General features: G+C 41.8%; 1 protein-coding gene across 1 annotated transcript in view; it reads left to right on the forward strand.

Moving 5' to 3' along the window:
* LOC119969513 (serine incorporator 1-like) overlaps positions 1-21,122 on the forward strand; it is a 36,616-nt gene extending 15,494 nt beyond the window's left edge. The window contains exons 3-10 of the mRNA XM_038803210.1: positions 1,342-1,535; positions 2,312-2,391; positions 2,649-2,786; positions 11,329-11,498; positions 12,898-12,988; positions 14,201-14,384; positions 18,004-18,234; positions 20,220-21,122. Coding sequence (XP_038659138.1) covers positions 1,342-1,535; positions 2,312-2,391; positions 2,649-2,786; positions 11,329-11,498; positions 12,898-12,988; positions 14,201-14,384; positions 18,004-18,234; positions 20,220-20,358 — 1,227 coding nt within the window. The 3' untranslated portion in view covers positions 20,359-21,122. The remainder of the gene's footprint in view (positions 1-1,341; positions 1,536-2,311; positions 2,392-2,648; positions 2,787-11,328; positions 11,499-12,897; positions 12,989-14,200; positions 14,385-18,003; positions 18,235-20,219) is intronic.
* The last annotated feature ends 4,899 nt before the right edge of the window (positions 21,123-26,021 follow it).

Here is a 26,021-nt window from a genome sequence, read left to right on the forward strand (position 1 = left end):
CATTGCAACTTACAATCCTATGTGTGATCCTGCATTCCTTTTCACCGATTGGCATGTATTTGATGTCTAAACAAAGTTTGATCCTTTTTTACTGGTGTCCAAATTATTTATTTAAAAGGTTTATAAAGAGGCCTCAGCAAAGATTTATGCAGCAAGCCACTAATGTCCTTGGAATGGGGAAATATTTATTTGCCTTTTGTTGCATGCATATCTCTATCCATGTGGCTGAATTCCCTTTAATAGCATCTGCTTACTTTTTGTAAGTTTTTTATGTGACACATTAGGAAACACTTTCTGAAATTCCATACATACAACATTCATGACATTTTCTTTGTATTATGATATCCTCAGAAATTATCGTTTAAAGTAACTCATGAACTGGCTAAGAGTCTGGAGGCATCTGACCTCCAGTTTTGGGGAAAGTGTTGGAAGTGAAGGGAAGGTTAATGACCATGTGACAGATTGGAACAATATGGAAATGGAGAATATAGAGATTAAGTGCATAGTTCAAAGAAGGGGTAGGGATAGTGGTAGGAGCAAGTGGTTGGTATGAAGAGGCAGTTAAGAGGCAGGACATGTGATGAGAGAATGAATTTGGGAGAGGAAATGTGAAGAGGGAAATGTTTTGATTGTAATCTTCACCCCAATTGAGGCCTGCAGTCAACATTATGTTTACTGAGACAATTATATTTTTTAATATAAATTTAGAGTACCCAAGTATCTTTTTTCGAATTAAGGGGCAATTTAGCATGGCCAATCTACCTACCCTGCACATCCTTAGGGTTGTGGGGGTGAGACCCACATAGACACAGGGAGAATGTGCAAACTCCACATGGACAGATCGAAACCCAGTCCTTTGCGCCGTGGGGCAGCAGTGCTAACCATTGTGCCACCCACAATTCTATTATTGTTACTATTTTCTCTTTAAAACCTGCAGGGAAACCTGTCTATTTGTGTCTCACAGTCACAGCCTGTAAGTTGCTCAACACTCACTGAATTGACAAGGAATCTTTTTAAAAAGACCTATCACGGCCAAACAAGGATTTTTGATTTGATTTATTTATTGTAACGTCAACCGAGGTACAGTGAAAAGTATTGTTCTGCGTACAGTCCAGGCAGATCGTTCCATACATGAATAAATACACAATGTAAATACATAAATATTACACATTGGGTGCAGCATATGGAATATAGTGTGAAAGGAACACAGTGTGAAAGGAGGGAAGCCATTCTACCCCATCTCACCTGATCATAACATGCTAGTATAATGAGAAACATGTAGAATGAAAGACATTCAGTTAACTTATAATTTAGATGTAATTCGATTTTTCTGTTTGATAGATTCCAGGATTCTGTGAAGATGGCTTTGGTTCCCAAATTCCAACTGTTCATGGGTCCGTGAACTGTGATGTGTTAGTTAGCTACAAGTCAGTTTACCGTATCTGCTTTGGATTGGCTGTCTTCTTCTTTCTTTTCTCTCTGCTTTTAATCAATGTGAAATCCAGCAGGGATCCCAGAGCTGCAATACATAATGGGTAAGTAATCTTATTATATTCCTTGTGTATAATTTTGTAGTAAAAGAGAAGTTAATGCTTGCAAAATTTGTTGCACAGTTTTATACTTTGCTTCTGCTGATCCAAGTTCCAGTCTTGTAATTGATAAAACTGTCCTGTTTACATGACACAGTATTCTGAAACAGCCAGGATGGAGGATGTGGGTTCATAAAAAAGGATCCCTCAGGTTAAGTAGCGGGTGCCTTTGAGGAGGGTGGAGAGCATATCCAATTCTTGACCGGGGAGGGGGCGGGGTAAGTGGTGCTCCTGATCCTTGGTGGAGTGGGGGAAGGAAGGGGAAGGAATGGATGTTGTGGGTGCTTGGTCTGAGGGTGTGGAGCTTGGGAGGCTGGTGGGAAGCTGTCCTTGCTGAAACTGTCCCTTGCCTTCCATCAGCTGCTGGGGTTTCTGAGGCTGAGAAAGCTGACCCCGATGGTTAAAATGAAAGCGGCTTAAATTAATGGCTGGCTATTCTCATTAAATTATGAATTGGCCAGACCGTCTCACTGGGCGTGAACTGGCTGCTCATCCTTTGTCTTGCATCCATTAAAGCTGGAGCAGATTGGATTGGGGTATGATGTTGGAGTTTGACAATTTTAAACATAACATTTCACCTGACTCCATCCCACCTGCTTTTGGGAGCTAAGCCTTTGACTCTGCAAGATGTGACTGTGTTTCTCCTTTTCGTTTATCTATATGTTTTCAAAGTTGCTTTATTTGAAAGTTTGCATTGTAATTCATTTTTTTGCTTTTGACAGATTCTGGTTCTTCAAAATAGCTGCCATCATTGCTCTTACAGTAGGAGCCTTTTACATCCCTGAAGGACCATTTACAAGAGGTAGAATGATAAGATGTATTTTAAGGAGAAGTATATTGGTTATGTGTTCATAATTTTCTTATTAAACCAACAGTTAAAATAAATAAAAGAATGTTACCTTAAATAGGAGAAGGGACTTTGATAATTGATTATTTAGAACTGGATAAACAACAGTGATTTGTTTCCCTCCCTATAAAAACAAGAGAAGAGATGAAAAAACAATGTTTTCTTAGATGTTAAACATACAGCTTGCTAAATTCTGTTTCCTTTTCCATTAGCCCTGTTTGCCATTGGTACAGCTGGTGCATTCTGTTTCATACTAATCCAGTTGGTTTTGTTGGTTGATTTTGCGCATTCCTGGAATGAGTCATGGGTAGGAAAGATGGAGGATGGAAATTCAAAATGCTGGTATGCAGGTGAGTAAAAAAATAACAATCTGTACTTGCAGAAACAGTCTTTTGGAAATATTCAACAACTTTCATGCCAAGCTGTTAGAAACTAAGTTTTCTTTCAAATCTCAATGAGTCCAGTACATGTGCTTTTGTAAAATTTCTGAATTGAAACCGCTTAATCTATTTGTAGCAATTTAGTTAATTTGGCATTTCTGATAGATTTGTTTCCAGGAACATTTTTGATTAATGCATAATTTCCTGTAGTGTGTCCTTGTTTATTTAGGCAATGTGCCATTCACTCTTTCATAGCAAATCTGAGCTGGCAGATTTCTCTTGTGTAGGAGTATTGGAAGTATTTTGGATAAGGATATTTTGACGGTATTTGAAGACTTTTTGAACATTGTCATAGCATTCCAATCTATTTGAATAATTTAATTTACAATGTTTCCAATCTTAATTCTAGACAGGAATATCAAGATAATTTTAACTTCCAAAGTCTGTGAGCACAAATGTGCTTTAAGAAGATTGTATGATGTAATAATATGCTGAAACAAAAGCAAAGTATTGCAGACACTGGGAATCTGAAATTAAAAATGCTGGAAGTACTCCGATCTGACAACATCTCATGGAAAGCGGAACACAGTTAAAAGTTTCAGATTGATCTTTCATCATACCTGGAAAAGGTTAAAAACAACAGAATTAAGTGCAATTGCACAGGCAGGAAATGGTGGGGTTTGGTGGGGGGGATCAAAATGGACCTGCAATAGAGTAGACAATAGGAGGCATTAAATGACAGAATGGATGATGTTGTAAGGATAAATTGGTAATGGGACAAATTAGGAAACATGACAAATCTAGAAGAGGTGGAATCGGAAAAGTAAAATTAACACTAACAATGCCGCCCAACTGCAAAAGTAATTAAACAAAAGGGGCGGAGGGTGGGGGGCAGTTGTGGACTTGGATGTGATGATTGTAGAATTTGTTTGCTTACTTTTTTTGATTCAGTCGTGAGAATTACAGGGAATAATGGAGGGCACTCAAGCTTGGATTAGTGATCTAACCTTAGTGCTGTCACACAAAATATATCAAAATATACAATGGACTACCTGCAGTAACAATTTGTTCAAAAAATTAAACAAGTGAAATATAAAAAATACCCACGAGTGATCAACATCATGTTGATTGGAGTTTCTTTCCTGCAGTTGTAACATTGTTGTTTCTTTAACAGTATCTTATTTTGGGCAGCGCCATGGCGCAGTGGTTAGCATTGCTGCCTCATGGCGCCGAGATCCCAGGTTCAATCCTGGCTCTGGGTCACTGTCCGTGTGGAGTTTGCACATTCTCCCCATGTTTGCGTGGGTTTCGCCCCCACAACCGAAAGATGCACAGGATTGGTCATGCTAAATTGCCCCTTAATTGGAAAAAATGAATCTGGTACTCTAAATTTATAAAACAAACAACAACAAAAAAAGTATCTTTTATCCCTCCGTTCTATGTGGTATGCTGACACATTTTTAGTTCAATTTGTATTTTGATTAGGTCAATATACCTTACCTTTGTTTAAACAAGGCTGCCTTGTTCCAATCGTTTTTAAACAGTAACTTCATTGAAGCCTACTTGTGACAATAAGCGATTATTATTATTACATCTTTCGGTCCGATTCCATCAGTAGATGGGTGCTTGGGATAGTTATTAACCTCTGATGTTTGACTGGACTCGGCTATGCTAGCATTCTACTAGAAGAGTTTGTCTCTTTAGCCTGCCTGATATTGTTGGTATCTTATCTGAACTGGTCTAAATCGTTCATTCTCAAGGTCTGCTAGCACATTTCAAGCACAGGCATTTCATCTCTGCACAGCCTGACTTTGTTCAATTTGATAGAACTGTCTAGGAATACATTATTATAGAATAATAATTATCAGATTTTAACAGAAACAGAACCGTCCCCCACTCAAAGTATGGTGGTAATTTGGTCAATCTTTAACCTAAAGTCAATTTTTAATAACGATTATCTTAAAACTGTAAATTGCATAATTGAAAAATGATATGCTGTTCTATGAGCTTATGTTGTGTTTCATTAGAAGTGGGACATGGGGCAACACAGTGGTGTAGTGGTTAGCACTGCTGCCTCATGGCGCCGAGGTCCCAGGTTCGATCCCAACTCTGGGTCACTGTTTATGGGGAGTTTGCACATTCTCCCCGTGTTTGTGTGGGTTTTGCCCCATAATCCAAAGATGTGCAGGGTAGGTGAATTGGCCAGGCTAAATTTCCCCTTAATTAGAAAAAATGAATTGGGTACTCCAAATTTATAAAAAAAATATTATACAGGTCAAGCATCGTTATCCAATTGCAATTCGGATTGCAGATAATTCAGTTTTGGGATACTGCATATAAACTTACATTATAATAGCCTAAGCTTAGACTAGCTATTGTCTAAAGTAAATAAAATGGCTAGAAAAGTAAGATAATAAGTACAGGGTAACGGTAATAAGTTGCTTTTTGACAAGTTCACCACACAAATAATAAGGTAAACAATGCAGACAACCGACTACACTTCCTATGAAAAAGATCATTGAGGTTATAAAAAAAAAGTGGCGTTTTTAGTTTTGTTTTACGGATAAATGCTACTCGACCTGTATAATATTATAGTATTTGATCACGCCACCCTGCTGTACTGCCTCTTCTCTGTGGGCCAAATCTATGGGCTTGCATGGTTCCTGTCTCAAATTGCATCTCGAGTGGCAGCTCTTGGCACTGTATAGGCTTGCTTTTCTTTTTTCCTCTACAGCTACTCCTTGAAGACATAATTCAAAGCTGTGAGATAAGTGTACGCCTCTTATATTTATCTCTCAACACTCTCTTGTTCCTACAACTACCTGCGGGACAATGACTGGATGAACCCCAAATTTCTCCCAGCGTATCAAAAAAAGCTATTGTTTTCAGTTCGCACCCTCTACGCCAAAAATGTACTCCTTTGCTAGTAGTGCCATCCCTCTCTGAATGCTAACACAGACTGCACTAGACATTGTGCAATCTCAGCACCTTGTTTGCAACTATACGTTAAACTGTCTCCTATCCAACACCAAGATCTATTTATTTTCATCTTAATAACATTGCCTGCCTCTACCACTACCTTCACTCGCTGAAACCTTGTTCGTACTTTGTCACGGCAATTTTCTCAAAAAGCCTTTCCTGCTTGTCTCCCCTATTCCAGCCTCCCTGAACTCTGACTTTCCCAGCATTCCGCTGCTCACATCCTGCCCTGAATTAAGTCTGCTTGTCTGGCAGCTATGCTCAAGTGGACGTACAATTGTTCCCCTTTGCTCATCAAATTTTATATCGTTATCATCATCTACCAATTCACATCCTCACTGCACTCCACCACAACAGCCAGTTCTAACCTTGCATCTCTAGATATATGACATTGACCTTCAGTGTACCTATTTCTCCCTTTGTTTCATCGTTGACTAGAGTTTTAAATTATCTCAGTTCTCTTCTGCAACTCCCTCCTTTGTCTAGTTCTATCACTGATTTTAAAATCTTAAGCCCTTCTCTTTGAACAATTGTTTGTTAGCATCCCTTAATTCCCATGGATTAGGTCTTGTCACACAGTGGGTAGTGTCCCTATCTCTGAGCCAGAAGCTCTGGTTTGAGTCCCACCCCAGGACTTTATGACCAAGGAAGGTGCGTTCATAACTGGTCAAACGGGTTGAGTGTGTCAACCTGAAAAATCCTTCCAACATGCCTGTGGCATGGTGGTAAGAGTGGGAGAGACTCCTGGTCAGCTACGTTTGATGTGGAATGGCGCCCCTCAAACTCTAAACCTCTGGTGACAAACTAGCAACCTGTTCTGGGAATTACTAGCTATGGAAATGGGCAAAGTCTGCTTTAGTGAACTACTAGGTGCAGGAAGGGAATTGGAAATTCCCATACAAAGGCTGTGTTATTACTTTCTTCTAATGTGAAGTGTGATTGCAAGATACTGTTGTAAGACATGCCAGTATGAAATTCTGCGACCAAACAGTTGAGAACGAACGCAGGTGTAAGAAGATCTGAGGGACTATTCGTCCAAATTGTAGATCCCTCAGTACGTAAGCACTTAGAGTAATAATGGAAGAAACTGGGAGCCAGTGTAATACTGGAAGAATGTAAGGAAGATTTTTTGAAATGCATTTCTCATGGAAGCTGAATCATTCTCTGCCCATTTTCTAACCCTCTGCAGCCTGCACTCAAGAATAAGGATTTGACATTTTCATTTTATTATTTGTTCTTTGCCTACAATTTTGTTTAGGTTAAATACGGAATGATAATTCTGTGTCCTCTCCTTTTTCCTTCATGAATTTTCATTACTTACTTCCCCTTCCGCCTTGCTCCAGAAAAAATTGCACTCTGCTGACTTAAGACCAAAGGTTTTGGTACTAACCAAATTGAAAATTTGTTTGCAGCTTCAATTTTCATCCAATCATAGAATTCTATGAAAATTGAAGCTGCACACAAATTTTCAACAAGCCTTTTACTTTGCGAGCCAATACAGTGGAAACAGCCTTATCTTCACAGTGCATTTGAATATACAGCATTCATTAATTGTTGTGTGCTTTGACTGAAGGCTGGTTCTTGGCTCATTGTCTGCTGATGCTTCATTCTGAGCTGTTTACTTGGCGTTTTTTTGCCAGTGATCTTCCTGTCTCAGAGGCAGATATTTCCAGAATTGAGTGCTGAGTGGTGACGAGAGTGGGCTAATATCAGCAGAGATCTTTGAAAGTCATTGCCTGACGAGAATAAATTAGGAAGACGTTGAGATAAGTACATAACAAATGAGCAAAAGAGGTGCAAGGAAGGATGTAATTGTTTTTTTAAAAATACGTTAAATGAATTTTCCATTGAACACCATTAGAATGAGATACCAAGTAACACTTCAATGTGTTGGATATTAGAAAGCTTCAAAAGGCTTGAGTCTTGATTAATATACTGTGGTTGTTAAATGGTGCTCTTGCTGAGGATTACTGCATGTGAAACTGAAACGTAGTTGAAGGCTCCTATTTAAGAATGTTTTAAAAATCTAATTCTGAAAGTGAAGTGCTTTTTCAAGGGTTGAAATAGGAAGTTTTCAAGTGTGTTCTCTGCTGTGATTAGGAAGGTTATAAATTGCAGCATAATTACTCAAAAGTAAAATATTGTGGATGTAGACATATCTGAAATAAAAACAGGTGAAATTGAAATATTCAGGTCTGGCAGCACCTGTGGAGAGAGAAACAGGTGTTAATGTTTCCGTTTGGGATCTTTCAACAATAACTGTCTGTCGTCAGAAATGACACTTTAAATTATTGTTTTCTAGGACTGAGTTCTGATGCAATGGCTTTGCAATCCCCTTTGTGCTGACTTTCCTTGACTAGGTTCTCATAGAAACATGGTCATTATGATAAGCCAGCAAAAGTTGATGACTTCAAACTAAAAGAGTAAACAGTGGAGAAGGAAAAAAAATCCTAGTGTTGAAACATTACCAAAACAGATTATTTGATGATCCATTCATTTCCTGTTCGAGAGACGTGGGGCGGGATTCTCTCAGCCCAGGCCGGGCCGGAGAATCGCTGAGACGGGCACAAATCGCACGACACCGCCCGACACCAGTCCGCCGATTCTCCGGAGAGTGGAGGATCGGCGCCAGCGCGGTCGGTGGTCGCTCTACGAGGCCCCCCCCCCCCCCCCCGGCGATTCTCGGCATGGAATGGGCCGAGCGGCCGTACAAAAAAAACGAGTCCAGCCGGCGGCGTTCACACCTTGTCTTAACCGGCAGGACCTCGGCGTGAATAGATCCAGGAGCGGCTAGTGGGGTGGGTCCGACCCCAGGGGGGGGGGGGGGGGGGGGGCTCTGCTGTGGCCTGGTCGGGCTGGGGGCCTCTTTTATTCCACACCACCCCCTGTAGCCCCATGCCATGTTGCGTTTGGGCTGGCACGGTGAAGGGAGCCACCGCACTTAAACGGCAATTGTTCCGGTCCCACTGCGCATGTGCAGACTCGCGGCACCCAATTGATGCCGGGATCGGCAGCTGGAGCGGCAAGGGTCGCTCCAGTGCCGTGCTGGCCTACTGAGAGGGTCAGAATCACTGCTCCTGAGGCCATGTTGATGCCGCCGAGAAACGCAACGGCATTGACGATGGCGTCAATACTTCGCCTCAGGATCAGAGAATCCTGCCTATAGTTGTGGACAAATTTGTTGCTTTTTGCCTACCTGAACATAGTGGCTTGCTTCAGAATGAATCCATTGGTTATAAAGTACTTTGTGATGTCTTGAGGTGAAATGTTACCTTTTAATTCCTTCAAACTTTCCTTCCATCCCACCTTCCTTTTGTGCTTCCTTTTTGCAGAACTCCATTTAGTACAAATCTCTAGGAAGTATTCTGTGGCTACACTGATGTTTGCGATGACACGATTGTCCTGTAAGGAGAGGATGAGGAAACGGGGCCTACATTCTCTAGAATTTAGAAAAATTAGAGAATAAAAATGTATTTAGCGACTGGACACTGTAAATGATGGGAGCATAACTTCCCCTTGTAGTGGGAGTCTAGAACTGGGGGCGAAATTCTCCCAAAACGGGAAAAATCGTCAAACCGCCGTAAAACCCGGGCGGGTTTTACGGCATCGCGCCCCTTCCCGACGGGGGACCGATTCTGGTCCCCCGTCGGGGCTAGCAGCCCGACGTCGGAGGCTCCGACAAGTCGGGCTTAACGAAAATCGTTAAACCCGCTTGTCGGACTTAGCGCCGGCTGACGCGTCATATGACGTCAGCCGCGCATGCGCAGGTGGGAAGACGCCACCCGCGCATGCGCGGGTGACGTCATCGCGTTTTTGCGCGAAACCCGCGCATGCGCGGTCCGGGTTGCCCCTCAGCCGCCCCGCGTATTGATACTGCGGGGCGGCGGAAGGACAAATAGTGCGCGGGCATCGGGCCCGCTGCCCGCGATCGGTGGGCACCGATCGCGGGCCCATGGCACCCTTGGCACGGCCGTGGTACTGCCGTGCCAATCGGTGCCATGGTTATTTTTTTCCAGGTGGTCACGACGTTTTTACGAACGGCAGGACCAGGTGTGTTTGCCGTTCGTAAAAAGGTCGTAAAGGGCTGGGACTTCGGCCCTTCTAACAGCTGTGAATCGCTGCCGGCCGTAAGAAAACGGCGGCAGCGATTCGTGTCGGGATTTCGGCGGGGGGGTGGGAGAATAGCGGGAGGGCGTCAAAAAAGTCGGGAAGGCCCTCCCGCTATTCTCCCACCCGTCGTGGGGGGCGGAGAATTTCGCCCTGGGTGTCACAATCTCAGAATAAGAGGTTAGACATTAGGACTGAGATGAGAAAAAAAATCTTCACTTAAAAACTAAAGGCAAATTGCTGCGGATGCTGGAATCTGAAACAAAAAGAAAAAATACAGGACAACCAAGGAGCTAATGTTTTGAGTCTGGATGACTCTTTGTCAAAGCTGTCAAAGCTTTGATAGCTTTGACAAAGACTCATCCAGATTCGAAACGTTAGCTCTTTCTTCTCTCTCCACAGATGCTGTCAGACCTGCTGAGATGGTCCAGTATTTTCTGTTTTTGCTTCACTCAAAAACATTTGGAATCTTTGAATTCTTTACCCTGAGATAGTTATAGGTGGTCTGTTGTTGAGTATATTCAAATCAGAAGTCAATAGGATTTTGTGACTGACTGAATTGATGAATATGGAGATAATGTGAGGAAGTGGAGTTAAGATTGGTTAGCCATGATTGTACTGAATGGTGGAGCAATAGTGGAGAGTCAATGAACTACTGTTCTTATGTTATTTCAAGTATGAAAAGAAGCATGATCATAATCGGATATTAGACATCGGTAGAAGAGGCCTTACAGTAAAATGTATTTTAAATAATGTACTAAGAAGTGTAATAAAGGGTAAAATATTGTTGCTATTCAATTGAATCCTGAAGGAAGTGAATTTACTTCTGGGATGAACCTTGGTGGGCAAATGGGTATCTCTAATCCATGACTTTTTTTCATGTTCTTGTCTTCAAACTCAAAGGGATGTAAAAAATGATAAGAATTCTCTTTGATGTTTGAACCATCCAAACGGACACAAATGTCATTAAGTTGTACATTGGAATTCCGATTTAAGCCATTTATGGCTTAGAATATGTGTATTGAGAATTGATTTTTTATTTGTTGCTGCAATCTTTCTGAAGTCCTCTTCCTTGACAATATTATCGAGCCCATGATCCTTTTCTACTCAGTGAACATTTTGACAATCCCCCAGAAAAGTTTTTCCATGTTTCCCACTGAGAGACACTGCAGAGACCAAATTTAACACCGTGGTGTTGCAGGAACTGCTACACAACACACAGTACTGTTACAAAGTTGTTTCACAGTGACATTTGATTTAGGATGATTTCAACTTAATTGACCAGAAGTATGGTGTTCAAAAGAAAAAGTTTGTTCTGTTAGTTGATAATTCATTTTTGGAGTATGTTCTGTTAGTTGATAATTCATTTTTGGAGTTTTTATTTTCAGTTATAATATAGATTTAATTTTTCTGATTTCTTTTACAGCCTTGATCTCCATCACTAGCCTGAATTACATCTTGTCTTTCATAGCAATTGTGCTTTTCTATGTATTTTACACTCAGCCTGAAGGATGTATTGAGAACAAGTTCTTCATTAGTTTCAATATGATTCTTTGCATTGCTGTGTCCATTACTTCTATCCTTCCAAAAATACAGGTATGAATGTCCATGATTTCCTGGGTTTTTTTGTTCTCATACCACATATTAATATGAAAGCTCTGGATCAGTCCCAGTTCTCCATCTACTCTGTTCTTGAACCAGCTGCTTGAGTGCCTAAAATTATTTCCTTAGTTTATCTAGTATTGAGGGTTGGACTGATTTTTTTTGAGAAACTTGTTTAAATTGAGAGGGACTTAATGGCACACAACGCTAAGTCAAATATTCCTGAAAAATGAGACTAAGTTACTTGCAGAAGGCTTACCATCTACCTGTTGTGCATTTACAGCAGCATTTTTTAAATATTAAAGAAGAAATCAGGGCAAACTTTGAAGCTTAACCATAAAGAAGAGGGGGTACCCACAAAGAATCCAGGTTTCCTGAATGCTCCTTTTGAGTTAGAATTTTGCCTCAATTAAATTATTGTCATTTATTTCTATAATGCTAGTTTCAGCTTTCAGGAGTTTTTGTGCGAAATATCCTTTTGTGTTTGGTTTCACCACTCACTCCCATAAACTGATTTCAGATTATCTAAGATCTAAAGCACACCTTTCAGTGCCTATTTCTAGTAAAATGATAGAATAACGACTTCCAGTGGTGTGAGTGGTCATACCTTTACAGGGTAGTATTTCAACTTGTACATTGGCTTACCAGGTAACGATTGTTTGAGGGAACTTACCTCTGGCTTTTACATTGATTCCAATGGGAACCCATGATTCACTTAGTAATTTCATTTATTTGCAATTTTAAGGAGGACAACCATTTAAATGACTCCCTGTATTTGAAAAGATTGCAGGAAGCCTAGTAAAGATCATATTTGGGAGCCTTAATTCAGTGACCCTATTTAATAAATTGATTTATATGTTATCACTGTTTAATTTTATTTGACTTCCCTTTGTGAATGAGTACATTTTTGACTTGTAGTATACAGTGTTATTGGAGTTGGCAAACCATTGGACCTCGAAAATTACACTTGCTGATAGACTAAAGCGGGAAGGAGAAGAAAGCAACTTGGAAAAAGAAGAGTTTCTGGTTCCAGCGCATGGAAAGACAAAGCAACTTGGATTTTTTTTTTCCTCCATCTCAAATGTTCATGGTGTTTCTCTGCTTTTTTGCTAGTGGTAAACCTTTCACTGCCAGTTTCCAGTCAAATAATAGAATGACGCCGAGATTGTAGCTTGCTGAAAATAACTGAAGATATACTGAAAATAATCTTCATGCTGCCACATGAATTGATGTGCTGGTGATTTTCCCCAGTCCACTGACTAATTTCTTCCAGTGTAGGATTTACTTGCATTCCAGAAACATTTTTACTCAAAATGTTTTATTATGTTGGGGTTCAAAATCTTTGTGCACTGTTAAAATATTTTTCTAAACTATATTGTTTTAACTTTTATAGGAAGCACAACCTCGGTCTGGTCTTCTTCAGTCGTCAGTCATCACACTGTATACTATGTATCTCACATGGTCTGCAATGTCCAATGAACCCGGTAAGCCCCAACGTGCTTTACAAAAGGATTTAGCTGAGGATAAAGTGCTCTGTGCTTTCAAATGATAAATGCAAGATGGAAATTGCATTCCTGGAGAGTCTCACTGGATCCTGCTGTCTCTGGAAACTGATGCAAATTCCAAGGGCAGGATAATGAAGGGGCAATTGAGGAGGAACAGGGAACCCGCTTGCTCCCAACAGTCCAGTAAGCTCATTGTTAACTCGCCATTAAAGATGAGAATGCAATCTTCAAAGCTGAAATCGCCATACCCGAACAATTTGGTGCACATTAAGCACGGCTATTGGGTTCAAAGTGGGCAGAAGTTAAGTTTTAAAGTTTCAAGTATCTTGGGAGCTGGGGGAGCTTTTTTAAAATAAATTTAGAGTACCCAATTATTTTTTTTCCAATTAAGGGATAATTTGCCATGGCCAATCCACCTAACCTGCGCATTTTTAGGTGGGGGGATGAAACCCACGCATACACAGGGAGAATGTGCAAACTCCACATGGACAGTGATCCAGGGCTGGGATTCGAACTTGGCTTTTCAGCTCCCTAGACCCAGTGCTAACCACTGTGCCACGTGCCGCCCTGGAGCTGGGGGTTCTTCCTCCAGATGTTGCACTTCAACTTGCATTTGGTAGTTTGACCAATTTTGTGTTCAGTGAAGCTACTGGCCCTCCGAGGTGCCGCATACCTCCTCTCGTCTGCAGGGCAGGCCTAAACATGGCTGCTATTTGCCTTTGCAGCTTGCACTCTGTAGGCACCTCTTTACCGCTCCACCCTGATGACCGTGCTTGGACACTATTTGGACACTGAACTTGCCTCCAGCCCAATTAGGGCATTTACTTTTGCAGACACCATTGAGTGAGCATGCAATTGCAGTAAAAGTTTGGAATCTGGAAGTTATCTGGGTGTCGGGTTCCCAACTCCAGTTTGAAATGAATTTTTCATGTGGGTAACCTACCAAATATATTGGGCCTGATTTTTACTCTTAAGTGAATGGATTGCCAATGGGTTGAAATTTGGCCCATTATTCCTATAGAAATATTTTGTAGCATCTTCATCAATGGCGCTCCTTGCTATTCAGCTTTTGCAGTTTGTTTCATTAATCAGCTAAAAAACCATTGCTCACTTAATTGCTCATGTAAATTTGTGTAATTGTAGGTCAAGACAGAGCAATATTTAAGCTAAGTTCCTGTGTTTTATTTTCAGACCGACATTGCAATCCTAGCCTTTTGAACCTTATTAAACAGTTGGCTGCACCTACATTGAGTCCAGCCAATAAGAGTGAATCTTTAGTAAATGTAACACCATCGCCTCAAATCTCAATGCAGTGGTGGGATGCACAGAGTATTGTTGGACTTGCCCTCTTCATCCTGTGTCTACTATATTCGAGGTATGATCTGAGGGGGGATGTTTAATCCACATTATCATTAAAAATTGTTATATCTGACAGTTTTTCAATGTAAATATATTTTTCGTTCAGCTGTTTACTGGAATTGTCATGGGTATGTTTGCTGGAATTGGGTTGGATGGCTAATGCATCTGACCCATGACCTGAAGAAACCTGATTTCCCTATTCTTATAGAAACGCATTTAACTTAAAAATCTTTGGTTGTAGGGAGACCAGCTGTGTCAACACTTGAAAGGAGGGGAATGTCACATTAAAAGAAATTCTGAAATTGTAAATGTATCAATATTTTGAAATAGGTGAGCCTGAATGATATATTGTTAGAAATATTATGGCAAAATTGCATTTGCTCCCAAATACGAGCACAAAGATTGACCCCTATGTTTGAATGAGGCATGCTTAATGGCCTCATTGAGCTGGAGACACTTAATGGGGTGGCACAGTGGTTAGCACTGCTGCCTCACAGCGCCAGGGACCAGGGTTCATTTTGAGCTTGCACTTTCTCCCGTGACTTTGCGGGTTTCCTTCCACGTTCCAAAGATGTGCAGGTTAGGTGGATTAGCCATGTTAAATTTCCCCTTGGTGTCCAAAGATATGCAGGTTAGGTGGGGTTACAGGATAGGATGGGGAATGGGTCTAGCTAGTGTGCTCTTTGACGGTCGATGCAGACTCAATGGGCCAAATGGCCTCCTTCTGCACTCTAGGAATTCTATGGGTGTAGTCACCCCACCTTTGACTTGAGCCTTGTAGCTTGTGGACAGCCAACTTGAGAAGAGTCCTTAAATATCGGCTTCACCTACAGGAACCCCTTTGGTAAGTTCTTAGAGAGGTTTGATCAGGAGCGTAGAGGTGGCTGTCAGGGGAATTAGTAGGAGAGGTGGTTTAATCATCAAAACAAATCCCTAGAGGACACTACTTGTTGCATATGACCGATCAGAGACTCTTCATCCTTACTCTCTTCTGCCCTAAATCCCCGCTCAAATCAAAGGCCAACTCTAATTCTGTATGTTCTCACTTTTGTTCATCTCTTAAAGGAAACTAATTGATTGCCTTCTGGAATTATGTGTGAATAGCATTCACAGGTATATTTCTTGAGTGTTGGGTTTCGTGAGCCATAGAGAATCAGCACAGGGCTGTTGCATTCAAATCACTGGCAGAATATCAGGAACAGAGCCTCATTTAAATATAATTAAGGGCTTGCTTTTGCAGAATGGATTACAGAGGTGTCCAAAACTCAACTTGATCAAAACTGAAACATGCATGCTGGTAGCATGTTCCCTGAATTTGTTGATTTAGGCTCCCCGTCACCCTGACCCATTCCACCCCGTCATGGAACAGTTAAAACTTCCCCTTGTTGTGAAAAGTAAAATCTGTAGCTATGGCATGTACTCTGGATATGGAGGGTTGAGTATCGAGTCTGGTACTGGAGCATTTTCCTGGATGGTGTTTCAGTTTCTTAAGTTCCAACTGTATCCACCCATGCAAATTGTGACTATTCCATCCACCTTTGACTTGAGCCATGTAGCTCGTGGGAAACTTTGGAGATTGGGATGAACCGTTCATTACAGATTTTCCAATTTGTTAATGTGGCTGACCCATTTAAGCTCCAGGTCATTGGTGACCAGCAGGATATTGATGATATATCATGGTTCTGTTGAGGGTCAAGCAGAGCTCGTTGGGTTTTTTTCTTCATGGCGATGGGGGTCTCATCCTTAAATTATAGGAATGTTGCTTAGAACTTGTCAGCTCATATGGATGCTACCCAGGTTCTGTTGTACACTGCCATGGAATGCTTCATTTTTGGAATGGCTGTGAATGGAGATGAACACTGGATCATTAACTACCACTAACCTTGAGTAGGCCATTGATAAAACAGCTAAAGATTGTTGGATTAAGAAATTCCTGCAAAAATTTCCAGCAGGCTGCAATCATTAGCCTCTGACAACTGTAACCGTCCTCATTTTGAGTAAGGTATGACTCTGATCTCTGGAGGATTTTCATTTTTCGAGACGGTGTCTTGATTCCAGACCTACTCAAATGCATCCTTAATGTTAAGGGAGCTAATCTCAGCTCTCCTAAATTGACTTTAATGTTGCTGCTGTTAACTGCATGCATTCCAGCTGCAGTAAGTAATTTTTAAATGTTTTCATTGGGATGTGAGTGTTGCTGGCAAGGCCAGCATTTATTGGCCATGACTCTTCAGCAGGTGGTAGTGAACTGTCATCTGGAACCATTGCTGTTCACCTGGTCTAGGTATACCCACAGGGCTGTTAGAGAGTCCCAGGCTTTTGACCCATCAACAGTGAGGGACATACATAGATCATAGAACATACAGTGCAGAAGGAGGCCATTTGGCCCATCGAGTCTGCACCAACCCAATTGAGCCCTCACTTCCACCCGATCCCCGTAACCCAATAACCCCTTCTAACCTTTTTGGTCACTAAGGGCAATACATCATGGCCAATCCACCTAACCTGCATGTCTTTGGACTGTGGGAGGAAACCAGAGCACCCGGAGGAAACCCACGCAGACAGGGGGAGAACATGCAGACTTCGCATTGGTAAAACAGCTGAAGCTGGGCTGAGGGAGTCCCGCAGCAATGTCCTAGGACTGACATGATTGCCTTCAAACAAGCACAATCATCTTCCTTTGTACTCAGTATGATTCCAATCAGTAGAATTCTCCCCCTGATTTCGATTGATTTCATTTTTGCTAAGGCTCCTTGATGCCACATTTGTCAAATGCTGCCTTGATGTCACCTTTGGAATTCACCTCTTTTGTTAATTTCTGGCCTCAAGCTATGACTAAGTCTGGAGCTGACCGACCTTGGTGGATCCCAAATTGAGCATCAGTAAGCAAATTTTGTAAGTGTTGTTTGATAGCACTGTTGGCAACACCTTCTATCACTGATAATGGAGTATAGACAGATGAGGCAGTATTTATCCAGGTTAGTGTTGTCCTGTCTTTTGTGGACAGGGTATACCTAGGAAATTGTCCATTGTTGGGTCGGTGCAAGTGTTTTTTTTATTTCTTCGTGGTACGTGGGTGTCGCTGGTTGGGCCAGCATTTATGCCCAACCTGATGCTGTTTAAGAGTCATCCACTTTGCTATAGATTGTGGATCCGGGATCACATGTCGACTAGACCAGATAAAGGCCAGACCAGGTAAAGATGACAGATTTACTCATCTAAAGACTATTAGAGAACCAGATGGGTTTTTACGACAATGGTCACCATTAGACTTTTAATTGCAGATTTCTTTTTAAATTGAATTCAAATTTAACCATCAGCCATGGTGGGATATTCTGACCCATGTCCTCAGAGCATGACTCTGCATCTCTGGATTACATTGACATGTTGGGCTTCCTCATCATTGAGGATGGGGATGTTTGCAGAGCCTCCTGCTTGGTTATTTATGCCTGGATATGGCAAGTCTGCAGAGCTTTGATCTAATCTGTTGAGTGTAAGATTTCTTGGCTACTGTCGCAAGCTACTTCCATGTTTGCCAAGGATATAGTCCTGTGTTGTAACTTGGCTGGTTTGGCCCTTCATTTTTAGGTATGCCTGATGCTGTTGTACTGAATATTGTAATTTTCTGTTCGCAGCATTCGTTCCTCGAACAACAGTCAGGTGAATAAGCTGACACTCTCTGGCAGTGAAACTGTCATGTTGGATGACTCCTTGGCTGGAGATGCCGCTGGTATTGAACAGGGTGATGGAGTACGAAGAGTCCATGACAATGAGCAGGATGCTGTCCAGTATAGCTATTCATTCTTCCATTTCATGCTTTTTCTGGCTTCACTGTACATTATGATGACGCTTACAAACTGGTACAGGTAAATAATTATTTTACAGCACAGACTTATTTTCCAAGGGTGAATTATTCCTCATTATTAAATGCACTGTAATTTTAGAAACTGGAAATAAATCTTTATTCTCTCAGTTTTTGGTGGGAATGCAGCACAAGGTTGCCAATAATTTTAGCACATGTGCTTCCTTTACTTTTTATATAAATTCTCACAGTAGAATGCAAGCGATACTTCCTCTGTCTTAGTTGGTGTTGTCGAGAATGTCTGCACTCGATATAATTTGAAATGTGATGGTGGATACGCCCCAACTGAAATAACACCAGTATTTTGGGTTTATAATATGAGAATAGAATAACTCCACAATTATAGCCACAAAATAACTAACAAAGCAAAGCCCGCTACTTCTTGTAAGTCAAGTGGACTTTTAGTGTCACTTGTGCTCAGCCACCTGAGACCCCATACATTCTGATTGAAGGTAGCATTTAATTCTGTTCCCTTCCTCACTGCTGGTCTGTTTCCTGGAGCTGGCTGCAGTTACATCTCCTCATTTCTAACTATAAATGAATTATCTACATAAGAGAATACTTGAAAGGGGCGGCAGGGTAATGCAGTGGTGAGCACTGCTACCTCACGGCACCGAGGACACGGGTTCAATCCCGGCCCGGGTCACTGTCCGTGTGGAGTTTGCTCATTCTCCGATGCCTGAATGGGTCTCACCCCCACAACCCAAAAATGTGCAGGGGAGGTGGATTGGCCATGCTAAAATTGGCCCTTAATTGGGGAAAAAGGAAAATATTTAAAAAGTAAAAGTTTTGCAGGAAAGAGTTCGGGGAAGACAATGGGGTGTCAGACTTGCTGAATAACTTGATCAAGGGACCAGAATAGTCACAATGAATGAATGGCCACCTTCTGTGCTACTATCTATTCCACAAATTAACGCTTGGAGACCACAATAGGGAAATAGATAATCTCATATTGGTGTATTAGATAGGAGATTCTGTGCCATCGTTATGATCAAGTCACATTGGGCATGATTTTCCAGCCCTTCCTGCCAGTGGGATCTTCCGGTCCCACTGAAGTTGACAGCCACCCCCACCCATGTGGGTTCCCAGATGGGACAGGTGAGCCACGCAAAATACCGTAGACCTCAGCAGGACTGGGAGATCCAGCCATTGGTAGTGACCTTAACTCCATTTTATTACTTGTTTTCCCCCTCCCCATAACCCTTGATTCCCTTGTCAAACAAAAATATGTCTAACTCGGCCTTGAATGTATTCAATGATCCAGTCTCCATTGCTCTTTGGAGAAGAGAATTCCAAACTGACGAACTCCAAACAAACAACCCTCGGAGAGAAGAAATTGCGCCTCCGTCTCTGTCTGAAATGGGTGACCCCTTAATTTTAACCTGTGACCCCTAGTTCTAGATTTCCCCCTGTGGGAGGAAACATTGGCCCTGTCAAGCCACCTCAGAATCTTATTTATTTTAATAAGATCATCCCTCACTCTTAAATTTTACTCCAGGTGCAGTTTCACCAATGCTCTGTGCATTTCCTCCTCCTTATAATAATGACCAAAAGTCTATTTGCCTTCCTAATTACTTGGTGTACGTGTATGCTAACTTTTTGTGATTCATGTATAAGGACACCCAGCTCCCTCTACTGCAGCATTCTTCAGTCTCTCCATTTAAATAATATTCTGCTTTTTTATTCTGCACATTTTCCTGTATTATACTCCATCTGCCAATTTTTTTACCTACTCACTTATCTATATCCAATTGCAGACACTTTGTATCTTGTTCCCAACTTGTTTTACCACTTATCTTTCTATCATCAGCAAATTTGGCTGAAATGCGGTTAGTCTGTGTTGCAATCACAAAATATTATGTTATCTGAAATCTTGTGAATATGCAAAATGGAAATGTTCTTCTGATGACATCCTTTTTGTTCAGTTTGGGAATGATTGCAAACCTATTGTCAACTTTTTATTTTTAATTATTTGTTTTCCCTCTACAGCCCTGATGCTGATTACAAGACAATAACGAGCAAATGGCCAGCTGTGTGGGTGAAAATCACTTCCAGTTGGGTCTGCCTTCTGTTGTACGTCTGGACATTGGCGGCCCCTCTTGTTCTCACTAACCGTGACTTTGACTAGAGTGTTGCATTCTTGTTTGACCGTGATTGCTGAATTAAACAAAGTCCAACTAACCTGAAACCAGATGGTATAGCTATTGATTTTTTTAAATTGTGAAAGCATTGCATTCCGCAAAACATTTATTGGGCCTATTGCACTGAATCATTGTATAAAACAAAAAACAATATTTTTAGCCTTAATAATATCACCTCGAGATGAATATGCACTTTGCTGCATCCTATTGAAAGCTATAAGAATGGGGAGGTTGGTGGGAGGATGGGAGGTCATGGTCAATTTTGAAATTCTTAATTTAGGTTATCTCTCATAGTTTGTAAGGCAGTTTTGATTAGAAGCTCTACAGTTTCCCAAAACTTTTAATGCTGCTTTTCAGAGGCTTGCTGGTCTGTGTTAATGCTCCATTTGGCTTTTTTAAATTGAAGATTTTAATAATGTATCATCAAGAATTGTGCATTATATAAATCATATGGATGTTATGGTTAATAAACATGTAATTCTTCTGTACTTTTAAGATCTAAAAATAAATAAATAACATTAGTGATTTGTACCTAATTTAACTTGTTTTGTATGTCTAGTAGGGATCATTATGAATGGAAATAGACCAACGATAGAGTGAGCAAACTTTTCATGCATGTTCAAATGAAGCTTCGTCCAAATAATCTTGTCTGTAAAGAGTTTATATTAAAAAAGACAGAAAAGATGAATGCTAAATTATCCTAACCAAACTTGTATTGAGCATTAGCACTATTAAACTACTGGAGAATGTATTACTGTGTTTGTCATTTTCTCTTTTTTTCCCCAAAAATTAATAACTGAAAGCATTCTCATCCACGATGAGAACGTTTGTTGAATGCTATTGGTAATGCAAACTGGCAAAAAAATACTTTGAGACAAATATTTGTTTTTGGAATACTTAATTTTGTAAGAGTAACCTGATTTGGAAAGATAAAGCGAAAAAGTATTTTTTTGCGCATCACACGCATGTTTTGAGGGGAGGGGTTAAAAAAGGGGAGTGTCCTTTGGGAGAACCCTTTTCCCTGGCAGTGTCTTTAGGCTACAGAAAGAGATGTTCAAGTCAATAAACCTCATTATTTTTATTTCATTATTCTTGATTGCAATACTGCTTTGTTTACCCATGATTGGATCCAAGGTGCTGCACAAATAGATGGTTGCCAGGTCAGGAAGAAAGAGAGTAAAGGAATCACTAAAAGCTTGGTAAAGAAATTGGTGCAGCAGGCAATTGTGGACAGATAAGTGTGGAGGATGGAAAATATAGAAAGGAGACAACTCGTTTTCTCTTCCTGGGCGCCATATTAGTTCATACTTCTCTGGTGCTAGATTCACAACTCTTTAAGGGCGATTAGGGATCACCAGAAAGAATCCAACCTTGCCACTGATGCCCACATGAATGAATAATAGAGAACATTGACGGCCATGCTTTCGGATGCCATGGTGCTAAGCTCTGGAATTCTGACCCTAAATCTTTATTTATTTATTTATTTATTTTAAATTTAGATTACTCAATTATTTTTTCCAATTAAGGGGCAATTTAGCATGGCCAATCCACCTACTCTGCACATTTTTGGGTTGTGGGGGCGAAACCCATGCAGACACGGGGAGAATGTGCAAACTCCACCCGGCAGTGGCCCAGAGCCGGGATCGAACCTGGGACCTCAGCGCCGTGAAGCGGTTGTGCTAACCACTAGGCCACCGTGCTGCCCTCGACCCTAAATCTCATTGTCTCGCAGGATTTTGGTCATCATAGAACATTACAGCACAGTACAGGCCCTTCGACCCTCGATGTTGCGCCGACCGTGAAACTCCTCTAAAGCCCATCTACACTATTCCCTTATCGTCCATATGTCTATCCAATGACCATTTGAATGCGTTTAGTGTTGGCGAGTCCACTACTGTTGCAGGCAGGGCATTCCACACCTTTACTACTCTCTGAGTAAAGAACCTACCTCTGACATCTGTCCTATATCTATCTCCCCTCAATTTAAAGCTATGCCCCCTCGTGCTAGAAATCACCATCTGAGAAAAAAGGCTCTCACTGTCCACCCTATCTAATCCTCTGATCATCTTGTAGGCCTCAATTAAGTCAACTCTTAACCTTCTCTCTAACGAAAACAGCCTCAAGTCCCTCAGCCTTTCCTCATAAGTTCTTCCCTCCATACCAGGCAACATCCTGGTAAATCTCCTCTGCACCCTTTCCAATGATTCCACATCCTTCCTATAATGCAGCGACCAGAACAGCACACAATACTCCAAATGCGGCTCCACCAGAGTTTTGTACAACTGCAACATGACCTCATGGCTCTGAAACTCAATTCTTCTACCAATAAAAGCTAACACACCGTCGCCTTCTTAACAACCCTCTCAACCTGGGTTGCAACTTTCAGGGATCTATGCACATGGACACCGAGATCTCTCTGCTCATCCACACTACCAAGAATCTTACCATTAGCCCAGTACTCTGTATTCCTGTTATTCCTTCCAAAATGAATCACCTCTCACTTTTCTGCATTAAACTCAATTTGCCACCTGTCAGCCCAGCTCTGCAGCTTATCTATGTCCCTCTGTAACTTGTAACATCCTTCTGCACTGTCAACAACTACACCAACTTTAGTGTCATCCGCAAATTTACTCACCGATCTTTCTACGCCCTCCTCCAGGTCATTTATAAAAATGACAAACAGCTGTGGCCCCAAAACAGATCCTTGTGGGATACCACTAGTAACTGGACTCCAGTCTGAACATTTCCCATCAGCCACCACCCTTTGTCTTCTTCCAGCTAGCCAATTTCTGATCCAAACTGCTAAATCACCCTGAATCCCATGCCTCCGTATTTTCTGCAATAGCCTACCGTGGGGAACCTTATCAAACACTTTACTGAAATCCATATACACCACATCAACTGCTTTACCCTCATCCACCTGTTTGGTCACCTTCTCAAAGAACTCAATAAGGTTTGTGAGGCACGACCTACCCTTCACAAAACCATGTTGACTATCTCTGATCAAATTATTCCTTTCCAGATGATTATACATCAGATCTCTTATAAACCTTTCCAAGACTTTGCCCACAACAGAAGTAAGGCTCACTGGTCTATAGTTACCGGGGTTGTCTCTACTTCCCTTCTTGAACAAGGGGACAACATTTGCTATTCTCCAGTCTTTTGGCACTATTCCTGTAGACAAAGATGACTTAAAAATCAAAGCCAAAGGCTCAGCAATCTCCTCCCTAGCTTCCCAGAGAATCCTAGAATAAATCCCATCCGGCCCAGGGGAATTAACTATTTCAACACTTTTCAGACTCGCTAACAACTCCTCCTTGTGAACCTCAAGCCCTTCTAGTCTAGTTGCCTGTATCTCAGTATTCTCCTTGACAACATTGTCTTTTTCCTGTGTGAATACTGACGAAAAATACTCATTTAGCAGTCCTGCTATTCCCTCCTGTGACTGTTGTATTGGCAGGGCTATTTTAAGCTTCTTGGCATGTGTTACTTTGTTAAATGCACTAATTAAATAAGGTGTATGTCGGTGGTATTTGGTTTGTATTGTACCATAGTTTATGCACTGTATTTAAAATGTATCGACCATTAGTGTAACAAACTATATTCCTGCCAATCTGCACAGGTGTGCATCCACGCAGCAGCCTGAAAAGTACCATGCAAGCCTTCCTTTCTGATAAAGCATGTGTGTGACCATGCAAGAAAATGTAGTTACCGAAAGCTATTTTTAAAACTTGATCTTGCTTCGTGCCAGTCACGAGTAAAAAAAAAATTGAATACATACACGTGTTGAGCTGATGAATTTCTGCAGAATTAACAATAATTTAGAGGGAGCTGCTGAGTTCCATTGCATTAATTTTTTAAAGAATATTTTTATTGGGGTTTATACATGGTATATTTACAAAAACATATGACATAATTAAAAAACCAAAAATAAAAACAGGGTAAGTGTATATACAGAGAAGCAACAAAGAGAAAATGTTATTATACATGGCTTTCTTCCCCACGCACTTTTCTTTTTAAAAAAAAAATACACAGAACAGGCTAAACAAAGCTGGGTGGGAGGGGCGTCAGGGTGGTGCCCCTGGTGTTACCCCTGGTGTTACTTGCTTCTCCCAGTGGTTTTCTTTTTGTTTTTGTGTGTTTGCCTCTGCCTCGGCCATTGGTCGTTTCTTCCTCCTGCAGTTTCTTACTCTCTGTTGACCTGCTGTGTTTGTTGTGGTCGTTTTCGTTTCCTGTGGTCTCCTTCCAGTTTGTGTTCCCTCCTCTTTCCTCCCCTCTGGCGTACCTCTATTATTCTCCTCCCATTGTCCTTCTTCCTTCCCTGCCCCACTCTTCTCTCCCTCCCTCCCTTCCCTCTGTTTTCTCATGTCTTGGCTACTTTCCTCTGGCTCTTGGCTACTTGTTTATCTATTTGTTCGTTGGCCACAAACAGTTCCATTGTGTTAATACCAATTGTGGGAGCGTTTTGTTTCTGTGAACTCTTGAATCTTCATAATCTGGATTAAATAACTCAATTTCAACTAATTTAGAGTATCACAAATTCTTGTGTTTCTTTAAATAAAAGTTATTCATTGACTTTGGCCTGGCATCAGTTAATATCATGGATTTATGTTTGCAATTAATTGCATTGTTGAGTCTTTTGCATGTACCACAAGTACGGTAGAAACAGATTTCTACGTGCAGTACTTTGTAAAATTAATGTACCAAATGTGGGCATCACTGGCTAGGCCAGCATTTATTTCCTATCCCTAATTTTCCTTGAGAAGATGGTGATGAGGTGCCTTCTTGAACCATTGCAGTCCACGTGGTCTTGGTACACCCACGGTGCTGTTTGTGAGTTTCAGAATTTTGACCTAGTGACAGTGAAGGAATGGTGATATTGTTCAAAGTCGGATGGTTTCTGACTTGGAGAGGAACCTGCAGGTGATGGTGGTCCCATTTGTTTGCTGCCCTTGTACTTCTAGATGATACCAGTCATGGGTTTGGAAGGTGCTGACTAATGAGCATTGGTGAGTTTCTGCAGTGCATCTTGTAGATGGTACACACTGTTGCCACTATTCGCCGGTGTGGGAGGGATATAATGGGTGCAATTCTCTTCCACCCCCCCCCCCCCCATGCCAGGTGGGAGAATCGCAGGGGCGCCGGGCGAGACCGCCACGCCGCCCCGGCACCCGCACGCGATTCTCCTCCCACCCCCCCACCGCAAACTAGCGTGCCGAGATTTACGGCTGGCCGCTCGGAAAATCGGCGCTCGCTGTTTGTAACAGGCGAGTGGCGATTCTCTGGCCCGGATGGGCCGAGCGGCCTGCCCAATACGACGTGTTCCCACCGGCGCCGACCACACCTGGTCGCTGTCGTTGTGAACAGTGCGGGAACGCTGGGGGGGGGGGCGGCTTGTGAGGGGGGATCCAGCACCAGGGGACGCTCAAAAGAGGTCTGGCCCGCGATCGGCGCTCACCGATCAGCGGGCTGGCCTCTCTGAAGCAGGCACTCCTTTTGGTGAATTATATACCTAGTAATTCACACTGTTGTATTACATGTATTGTGTCCTCGTGGGCTCTGTATACGAGCCGTTGCGCGGCTCTGCCCATAGGGGGAGATGAGTTTGTACTCGGCTCCACCCTTGGTTCTGCCCATGGCTCCTCCCACT

This window comes from Scyliorhinus canicula, chromosome 7 (genome assembly GCF_902713615.1).
Source record: "Scyliorhinus canicula chromosome 7, sScyCan1.1, whole genome shotgun sequence".
In the NCBI taxonomy this organism is placed as follows: Eukaryota; Metazoa; Chordata; class Chondrichthyes; order Carcharhiniformes; family Scyliorhinidae; genus Scyliorhinus; species Scyliorhinus canicula.